The sequence below is a fragment of the Engraulis encrasicolus genome, chromosome 18 (assembly GCF_034702125.1).
Source record: "Engraulis encrasicolus isolate BLACKSEA-1 chromosome 18, IST_EnEncr_1.0, whole genome shotgun sequence".
NCBI classification, from domain to species: domain Eukaryota; kingdom Metazoa; phylum Chordata; class Actinopteri; order Clupeiformes; family Engraulidae; genus Engraulis; species Engraulis encrasicolus.
The window spans coordinates 32913392-32924307 of record NC_085874.1 but is presented as its reverse complement, the minus strand read 5'-3'; the positions used below and the strand labels follow the sequence as shown (position 1 = coordinate 32924307).

Here is a 10916-nt window from a genome sequence, read left to right as displayed (position 1 = left end):
GTTCCTCGACCATCCTTCTGCTGGCATTGTTAAGGAGAGCCCTGAACATTTCTGTGGTGACCCTGTAATAGGGAAGAACCATACGATTTTCCAAAAGGTTCCTCAGACGACCTTTAAGCCTCAACAGTGGCAAAATGAAGGAACCCCTGAAGGTTATCAGGGAAACCCGATTGCATGTGTGGAAGAACCCCTAAGGATTCTGTGAGGAACTTTGGGGTTCCACAGAGAACGTTTGGGTTTCCCACAAACCAGCTGAGGGTGCTTTGAGGAACCTTCACATTTTTAGGGTAGAACTCACCCACTGCTCTGCCAATGTTTGATTCCAATTTTCAATACGAACCCGCACATCGGCGCAGATGCCCGGACAACATATGCATCGGTGTGCAGGGTTGCAATTGAAAACAGTGGAATTGAATGTTGGCAGAACGATAGGCCGCACCTTGGTGGAACTGGATATTGCAAACGAGAAATCAAAAAAAGGAAGTATTTCTCTACTTTAGGCTGTCTGTCAAATCACCTGCCCTTCAGCATGCAGGGACGTTTGTTTGGGATTAGGTCAAAATGGGTTCATTAATCCTGCATGGAAACTATAATGAAATGAACATGCAAATTGAAATCTTAGCAATGCTCTTAGATTGAAGCGTACGATTTGCATCATGTCCACGAGCTCAAGTGATGGAAAACAAGGATTTGCAAAGACAAATAGTTGGTTCTATTGCCATTCAGCTGACAGGCCTAGGCCTTCACTTGCCATGAGAGGTTGTAAGCCTGTAAGGATTACTAATAGTCATAGTCGTTTCTTCATCATCCCCTTTTGTTATTAAGATAAAGGATGCTCTGACAGCCTTAAGCTACATTCTGTTTTTTTTTTTTTTTTTTTTTTTCATACAAAGTTCCAGATACCATAAAATGAACACAACAATGTGTTACCCTGGCCTGGCTATCACTACTCATTGCACAAACTGTTCTGCATTACACACCTTACTCTGGGCATTACACATTATTGCTAATTTGAGGTATGGGATTTAGCCTGGCTGTTAAGAGACACACTGCCGGTTTACTTTATGGAGAATCTACAGAAAGATGGCGTCAAGAAAATCATTTCATTTTCATGTTTATTTCACATTGTTTTTTTTCCTGCTCAAACAGATAAAAATGAGTCAAATTACAAAAAGCACAATCATATAAAACTATTGACTTATCATCATTACAGTCATAACTTCATGGCAAAGTTTAAAATCACTTCACAGAGGTGGTACAAAAAATGATCAATGTCATGTGCTTAACAGAAGGACTACAGTGAGACCACTGTAAGATAAAAATTACATTTTCTTTGTCAAAACCTCAGTCTAACAAGAACACTTACATCTCTTTCAAACATTACAATTCAGTCTCTCCAGGATTCGCAATTTGTGTGCTTGTGTGTGTGTCATTCCTTCATTGTGCTTCCTCCGTTGTGCCATCAAATATTTGCAAGTCGGTTTTTGCCACCAAACTTTGCAAGAAAGTTTGTTCTTTTCAATGCCAGTGAGAGGCCTGGTTTCAGAAAGTATAAGTCCCACCACACAGATCATACAGCAGTTTACAGAGCCTGCATGACTTTTTAGCCAGCTAGGATAGCTATTGGCAACGGCACCCCTTTTTAAGTGCAGGGGTTGAGGCAATAAATAGTAAGGCTCTTAATTTTTTGAGTCAGTGGTTCCACGACCATTTCATTCCCACATAGATGTTCCATGTGGGCATTTTATATTTTAAGATTATGATATTAGTAATTTGTTACTATTCTTTTATGTGCTTTGTCATCATTTGTTGTTTGTGTGCTCATTGCATGCATAGGAGATGTGTTATTACCATCATCTCTGATAACTTCCACAAGCATACGTTTGTCATACCATACTCCATATATAGCAACTGAAATGTAGATAAAATGAAATCTCAAGGCTTGGCTTAAGTCGCGCTCAGACCAGTGATGAAATGACAGTACATGATTTAAGAGGACTAAATGGAAAACTTTTTTTTTTTCCTTTTCATATTTTTTTGCCCTTTCATCCTTGTAGTGCTTAATCATTTCCTCTACTTGTAATTCACATCAAGGATTATTATTTTCTGCATTTTCTGTTGTGCAATTTATGCGGCAAATAGCAGTACAGGTATGTGCAGCTTTTTGTAAAACATTTACCGGCAGATGTTGCACTGAATCGCAAAAAAAAACTGGAGGGACTGACAGACTATGTCGGTTATATAGGCCTATGCATATATAGATACATATTTAAATACATAAATTACAAACCCTACACCCCTTACAAATGACAAAAAAAGGAAATAAGTGTCCTGGTGACAAAGACGAGACAAAAAGATCCCATAGTTCCATCTGGTGAACGTCTCCGTTTCCAGAGTATGACACACAAAATATACCAAAAGGATCTTTTTTTTTTTTTTAAATGGTGCACTTGGCACTAAAAAAGACAAAAAAACATAGAAAAAAGATCAAAACTACAAAACACAAGTGAAATTTTGTCACAGCTTTTAAAAAGAGACTAATACTGTAACGACGGTTGAACTGTTAAACCAACGTGAAAGTCCCACAAGCGTAGGATATTTTTTCCCATGTGTGTGTGTGCTGGGAGATGATTCCAGAGTCTCAAGTCTGCTTTAGTGCACGATGTGGCTTACCCCTCCGTAAAACAGGAGGGGGCGCCCACACCTTCTTTACAGCCTGGCTTCAGACAATATGTCGGAGGATTGAATATTCCCATTGCGGTTTGCCTGCATGTAAAAATCACATTGTTACAGACACGTTAGCATTCTCCAGCCCCAGTGTTGTTGCCATAAATTAAACATACATCATACAACATATTTTTTAAACATAACATTTAATTTTCTATGCTAAGATTCAAGACTTTAAAAATAGATGTCAAATATATCTTAGCTGTACAGAGCTAAGAGAGATGTCATTATGCTTTGCACACATTTCAAACAGCTCAGCAGTTCCATGACTGGTACTGTATGTGACGTTCATAGTACAGCACAATTAATTTGATCGGTTGCTTTTATGAACGCGGAATTAAACTTTGATAACAATTAAAGAGAGTAGTATAATAAAAACACAAGATCAGTTTGATCCGGGCTCAACCTTGATGAATTAATGACTGTGGACTTTGGATTGCAGTAATGTGGATTTGGCATGCGTGTCCGTGTTAGTGTGTATGCGTGTGTGCTGTGCGTGTGTGTGTGTGTGTGTGTGTGTGCTGTGAGGTGCGATGGAAAGTCTGCATGGCTATGTGAGTGCAGCCGAATGCCTCCCATGAATAGCAGCATACATAGGCTTGTCTGTACTAGCACGAGTATAAAGGTCAGTTCACACACAATACATCTTGTCTATGCAATCCCTGAGGCAACAACAAATGGCACCTGCTCGCTTCTAGGAAGTGGAAGGTTCCTCAAGGTCCCCTCTCCTGTCACATTCTATGGTCAGTTCCCGATTTGGCCACATGGTGGCAGCGTTGTGCGAGGATTTAAAAACTGGCCATGGAAAGCTCCGTTGTGCAACCTCAGCAAATCATTCTCTCATTTTCAACTAAAAGGGCCCTCGCAATTAACGAGCCCGATGGGCCTTCACTAATCCGCGGACAATTGTGCCGTATTTCACTCGGTTGGGCATGACCACCGTCTGACCAAAGGATGGCTCTCTCTTGCACAATCACACAGGACTGTCCATTGGTTGAAACTATTAACATGGGCGTGGTGGGTGGGGGTATGTGCACATTGGTGTATGTGAGAGGGAGCGCAAAAGGAAAAAAAAACACAATCAACTCTGGAATGAAGCAGCAGATCGGATGATGGCAAGACTCACACAGAGGAAGTGAGAGAGAAAGAGGGAAAGAGAGAGAGAGAGAGGGAGGGAAGAGCTGAAGGATTGGATAGGATCAGAGGTGGGAATGAAGGAAGTGATGAGAGGAGAGGAGAGGAGAGGAGATGGGTAGCCAGCCTGATCCTACCTTGGATGTGGCGGGGTGGAAGTGAAGATTTGAGAGGGTAGGAATAGGGGACGGGGGGTTGGGGTTGGGATGGGATGGGGATATCAATGGGAAAAAGGTGTGAGGAGACGGGGATGGGGTGGAGGGGTGGAGGAGCGGGAGGGGAGGGGGGGTTAATGATCAGATCTGTGGAGGAGGGGTGATCAGGGCGGTGGCACCGTAGTCCGTGCCCTGCAGCTGTTCTTTCTCCGCCTGGCAGAGGGAGAGGTGGTGGGTAAATGGGTGGGTTGCAGTGGTGGTGGGGGGTAGGGGTCGGGTGTTGTTGTGTGGGTCACAACAGCAGGGGTGGGGGAAGGGGGAAAGGGGTGGGGTCATAATGCATGTGGAGACACATAGGGAGGACACACAGATACCAGACGTCCCAGCAGCCATCAGAAGCATTCTCGTGCCACCTGGTGACATTGGGCAGCTCATGGGTAAACACTGCAGCCGTGGTGGCACAGCAGCTCGTTTCGCAGGGGGCTATTTTGGCACATTTTCACAAGAGACGAGGACACGGACTGACAAATCTCGCTCTACGTCTTTCCACCTCGTAAGCCATAGCCTATAGGGTGCCATTCTCCATCTACCACACAGCTATTCTGATTAGTGGAAGAGCATCGTTGCAATTTGCACTGGAAGGTGAGATGGGTGGCAGCGTGTTGACTGGTTGCTGACCCAGAGACAGTAGATACAGTACATGCCCAGTCTTCCAGCAAACACAGGACTACATCTACTGGGGTGCTTCCCAACATCCTGGTTGGGCTGAAAGGTTACCATGTTTGTAGGTACATTAACCTTGTGTTTTAGAGAATACTCACATATTTTTATTTTCTAAAGTCATCTAAATTCTTCAAAATTCTTTTGTTTCAATTCTCACAGTTTTGTCAATGTCTAGCTTTTTTTTTTTTTAGCCATGACTGCGGTGCAATTAATTTTGTTGTATTTCATGGCTAATTCGGATAATACAATGGTCATGAGTACATTAAATACATGAATAAATACATTAAATAAGTTTGTTCATATCAATGCACATTAAAAAGTCTAAAACATTTAAAAAGGCGGGACCTTTTGTGCAATTCATTTAAGAGTACAGTAGAGGTCACTGAAGAGTAAACACTACTTGTACTTTCTAAGAATACGCTTTTGTCAATTGTGCGGATCGATCCGGAACAAGTTCAGGGCTGCGTGTGCCTTTGATGGCTGAGTGTGTACCCAGTCAATGTCACCAGAGGTCTCTTCCTGATAGCGCTGGGGACGGCCAGTAGCAACACAAAATTTTCAAGCGAGCTGATTGGTGGGGGGAAAAATGTACATTATCATCATCATCATCATCATCTCAAACATCTCACAGGCAATTTGATTCCGTGACAAATTCACAATTCAATCAACACTACAAACAAACTACATATCGGGTGAGAGTTCAATCAGATATATTCAAAAAAAGACAGACAAACGAGTTACGGTTATTTCTGGTGATAAATCATTCAATTTGAGTAAAACAGGGAAAAGTCATTCGTGGTTACACGCCAACCTAATGGTTAGTAAATCTTATCTTCAGTTGTTTGACAAAAGATGTCATATTGACATGTTAGTTGTCAATTTCGTGTACTGTGCATTTTAGCTATCGAACTTGCATCTTTGTTGTAAACAAACAAGAAACATCATATTATATCGACTACCTCTGATAAAAAAGGCAAGAAAAAGACACCTGCCAGATAAAGCCATGCTCTCCACAACATGTGCAATAAATCTATACCTTTACACGTCCGCCTGTGGAGGCTTAGTCAGTTCGACTTCGATCTTTAAAGAAACAAGCGAAAGGAACAAACAAGGCGAGCTTGTTATCAATGGGACCACAGGAAATGGGGACGGTGGAAGAACTGACTTTGTTCTCCACTGCCAAAAACAAGTCCCAGCTGAACAAAGAAATACAAATGCTGAGAGAAAGACACACACACACACACACACACCCGCGCATACGCGCACGCGCACACACACACTCTCACACACACACGCCCGCGCATACGCGCACGCGCACACACACTCTCACACCAACACACACACACTCGCCCTCACTCACATCAAGACACCCACATACACACGCTTGTCTACAGGGCTACTCCGGTCATATCAGTATGCTAGCTCTGCTTATACTCACAGCTTCCTTGGCCAGTGTGTTCGCCCTTTGTCTTCTCAGGTCTGACTTGATCACACCTAGAAAGAAACACAAAGACAAATAGAACATCCCCATCACACATCAGCCCTTTTAGTCATAATTACTTGTGTACATCTATGGAAAATGAGACAGATGAAGTATACAGTGAAATCAACCATTTGTACAAATTACAGGCAGTCTACTTGTTGAAATCTACTTAGAGTTGTGTTAGTTACATAAAAGCAACACATTGGTCTGGTACTTTCCTTGCCTGACTGCTCTTTTCCTCAAATGTGCCAAATTCACATTGCAAAGTTTTGATGGTGGCTTTTTCATTTTAATATGGGCAGGGGCAAAAAAGGCAGGGGTTAGGTAGGACTAAGTCATAGAGTTTGGGTACATGTACATGGTCCAGAGTTTAATGCTAAGGCCCTCCTGCCTTCAGAATCTTTTTGCTGCCAATACGCTGGCCTGAACTGAGGCAGGAATGGGTCTTTCTTTGCCCCTTTCAAACAATATCAGCTTCAGAATGATGAAAGCATCCAAACAGGTGTACTATGCCCTTCGTAGCACACTGTAATACTCTCAAGAAATTGTCAGTTTGTTCAGCAAATTGTGTGACTAAACTAAAGCAAGGGCATCTCTAATAAAATCAAAACAAATAATGTAATGATGGACCTAGAACATCCGTCAAATAAGAACGGGGTTTCCCCCAGCACTTTATTGCTAAGGCGGCAACCTCGACAAGAAAGGCCTACCACCTTGACTAGGTCTCCTGAAAAGATAAAAAGAGTTCATGTTGTGAATGTAATTTCCATAGTTTCTTACACAAGAGGGCGTACATTATTCTTTGAAACAAATTGAAATGATGACAGCTATAGGACAATGCCAGCGTGGTGTTTAGCTTTGCAAGTGTCCCGCATATTCCCTCCCACTGTGTTGGGGTCAGTGCTATGCGCGCGCCGCATCCACAAGACATCAGAGAGCAGGTGCTCCCGGCGAGGCCGGCACGCCGCCAACTATGTGACCCTCGCAGCCCCCTTCACATGTGTGGCAAGCTGACAGCCTGTGTGTGAGTGTGTGTGTGTGTGTGTGTGTGTGTGTGTGTGTGTGTGTGTGCTCGCACAGCACACACATTTGACTATATACGTGTGTGTGTGTGTCTGTAAATATGTGTGTGCATGTGTGCATGGGTGTTTGTGTGTGAAGGGTCGTGCGGCACACACTGTGTAAACTACAACAATAACCCTGTGGTGCTGGTTCTTGGGTCACCATATGAAAGGCTAACGCGGCCTTCGGGTGACGGGTTATGACACTCAGAGGGTGACCGGGTGAAAGGCGCAAGGTCTCGTCTTGTCTGTTGAGACAGCCGGAAAAGCCTCGTCTGTGAAGATCGTTTCAGGAAAACAACGAAAAAGTTATTTTCCACACGCCGCGCTCTCCCTTTTTGGTGGTTCGTCTCTGTTGCAGTCAGACAATGTAGGGAATACATTTTTTTTGTCTTTTTATTCATCCATTGCAGGGATAGACAGATGTTTCCGCTATAGGAGCCTTCATCAGCGGATAACAATGAAAGCCTGTTACTTATTGCCAAGGAATACCTGTGAAGGCCTTTCCCCGTGAAAAAGACAGGACAACTTCGGAGAAATACTTCACCCTTGTTAATGTTTCAGGCAATGCTCACAAAAAAGGCAACACCAAAGGCAACACCATAGGGAAACATCATTGCAACAGAGGTCAGTGAACTTGTGTGAAGACTGTTTCACTCAGGTCAATGAGCTGTGATAACAAAACAACAGGTCAAAACACACACAAAAAAACTTTCTAAAATAACTGGTTGGTATTTTTTGTGCCACCTCAAGACTGAAATATGATACATTTATGATACAAAAATCACTGGTCATTAACACCCTTAAAAGGTGGATGTAGCCTTGACAGCCTAGAGACAATTTATAGGGTATTCTCGATGCCAGCGCAGACGCAGACGTCCTTTTTTAAAATGAGAGCAGTGCTTTTTTTAAGGCACACGATGATTTAAGCCCAGGTAAATCTAAACTGCTAGTAAATACTGCAACTAGATTCAAAGCCTGGGCAATGGAGGGGGATCAAGTTTATGAAACGCAACCGAAATGTAACCCAAGCCACCCTGATAGCCAACGTGGGGAGGGCGGTTAGCGGCCTACTACATTCCTACTAACACTCTCTAGAAAGATTTCAATAAGTTTAAATTTTTGTTTCACCAAGTGCCAGTTTGTTACTAATTTAGTAGAACGGAATATTCCGCAATTCTGCAGCACAGCTTGTGAGGAGGCATAAATGAATGATGACACGTGTGGCACGCATGGCAATGCCGACAGACGGTGCTGGCCTTCATAACTGGCCAATGTAAAACAATCAGCCATCACGCGATCCTTTACTAGGGTCCCTGGTGGACTTAATGAGAACATGGTGCAGCTTTAGGTATCTGCGAGTTCTTCCAAGGGCGACATGCCCCTGCTTCTGAGAAAGGGGCTTCTACCGAGAAGGCCCTGTTGGACGCAACAGTGCCCAGCCAAAACGGGCGCTAATGTCAACATCATAATAAGTCACAGTTAACGAGATGAGATTACACTGTGACCAACAGCATAAGCCATCTTCCGTTACAACAAATCTCGTAAAGGTGCATTGCATGATGTAAACAAGCTTTTATGCGGCTGTAAGTGCAATAGGCTTTAGTGGATGCGAGATGGCATGCCACAGTGACAAGAAACGCCTCTATCCCTTCAGGAGCTAGGGGGTTACAAAATAGACGGCAGACCACCGGGCGCCATAAACACTCAAAAGCCTGACTATAGTGCCAGCATATGGGAGTGTCCTTTCTGGGCTACCGTACAAACAATGGCAGTGAAGGGTAATTTCTATTATGTTAAAAATCTCGACAAAGGATGCAAAGATGGTCATTTGCCACATGCACAGAAAACATGACATGCAGGTAGCTTTCAATAAATTCCCGGTGGTCTTAAATCAACTAAAAGTGAGAAACCCACTGACCCAAACTCACCACAGTGCACGACACACATTATGGGTTACAATGTTAACCATTGGAGGTTGGAGGTTAAACCAAAGGGCCTAGATCAAACACCAGAGCTCAGAGAAGTGGCTCATAGAGATCCATTAGACAATGTCTCTGGTTAACAATTCTTCACCGCCTCTTCCAGCCCAACAACCCCCATTCTTTTTAAGTTTAAGTCTAGGATTGGGAAATGCCCCTGGCGAACCGCAGTCCCATGCAGTGTTACCAGATTGGGCGGTTTCCCGCCCAGTTGGGCTGCTTAGGATGGCTGTCTGCGGGTGAAAATGGATTTTGGAGGGAAAAAAAAGCCCATTTTTTTGCCATAGAAATCAATAGAATTGGGTGGGATTTAGTGCTTTTAGGCAAGTTTTGAGCATTTTTTTGGGCTGGAAATCATCAGCCTCATCTGGCAACCCTGGTCCCAAGGGCATGCAAGCCCATCTTTAGACGGGTGCCTTATTGTCCTGTGCCACAACACCCCCCAAGGCCAGGGGCATTTTCAAGTCAAATATGTCACTCATTATGACCATTGGCAGTCACAGAATGATTCGTAGAAACCCTTTCAGGGCATACAACCACCAATGTGCAAGAGGACAACTGCTGATTTGAATGTGGGAGCATGGGGTTTAGGTGAAGATGTGGTATTGTCGTTTACTGCCTGATAACGAAGATCACAATTAATAGGGCTATACGGGTTATTGCCTGTTCCTATGAGCTTTGAGATTATAAAAGTTGGAAAGTACTAAACATGTTTGAAGTATATAGAATGCATTCTGTGGATATTCCAATTGTGTCTTTCTTGGAAGAACCAGCTCATCTTTGTAAGGCGTTTGGTTGGACATATGTAGGGAACGTGCCAAAGTGCAAGGGATGACGTCTCGGAAGAGGTTTGTAGAAATATTGTGGAAAAGCCCTTTACCTCCATTGGGTCATTACTGTTCCATGAAACCAGTCACCAAAGCTTTCAACCCAAGTATCTGATTTTATAAGGCATTACTTGCATCTAAGAGATTTGAATACACAATGCCCTTTGCGTTAACCAATAAAACAAAAGACTTTTGCACTCTCACTTCATCTAGTACCCGTCCTGATGTACAAAAACGTGTGTGTGTGTGTGTGTGTGTGCACGTGTGCGTACATAATCATAACATCGTCATTACAGTGACCGTGTGTGTGTGTGTGTGTGTGTGTGTGTGTGTGTGTGTGTGTGTGTGTGTGTGTGTGTGTGTATTATAATGTGTGTAATACCAGTCATGATGGTGCCAATGAGTAGGAAGACACAGAGGAAGATGTTGCCGGCTTGAATGCCAAAGGAGTCGATGATCTTCCCCTGGCAGATAATGAAGATGATGCCAAACACCTAATGGCAGAACAAAAATAGAATAGAGCAAAGAACAGAATAGCATAGAAAAGAACAGAACCTATTTTAATTGAGTAGAACAGAACAGAATGCCTATTCTTGACCTGTGCAAATCACACTGGAAGTACAAAGACAGACAAACCAGCCTGATCTCCAAAAATTCTGTGCTCCTGGACACAGATGTTAAGGACACAAAATCCGTGTCCAGCGCACGGATTTTGCCAAAATTCCGTGCTCCTGGACACGGAATTGTTTTCCGTGCTCCTGGACACGGAATTGTTTTCCATATACTCATAGCACTGTGTTAACTCTATCATTGGAAAATACATA

At 43.3% G+C, this 10916-nt stretch overlaps 1 protein-coding gene across 3 annotated transcripts in view; it reads right to left on the bottom strand.

Annotated features, from left to right (window-relative positions):
* Window positions 1–1098: 1098 nt before the first annotated feature.
* LOC134469287 (heme transporter FLVCR2-like) overlaps window positions 1099–10916 on the bottom strand; it is a 35068-nt gene continuing 25250 nt past the window's right edge. The window contains exons 8-11 of one of the 3 annotated variants that reach the window (XM_063223454.1): window positions 10475–10586; window positions 6178–6233; window positions 3999–4229; window positions 1099–2766 (exon numbers count right to left, since the gene is read on the bottom strand). In XM_063223454.1, the coding sequence (XP_063079524.1) occupies window positions 4158–4229; window positions 6178–6233; window positions 10475–10586 (240 nt within the window). In that variant the 3' untranslated portion in view covers window positions 1099–2766; window positions 3999–4157. Of the gene's footprint in view, window positions 2767–3998; window positions 4230–5775; window positions 5820–6177; window positions 6234–10474; window positions 10587–10916 lie in introns of those variants that run through there. The other 2 variants (XM_063223456.1, XM_063223455.1) reach the window with 2 other exon arrangements.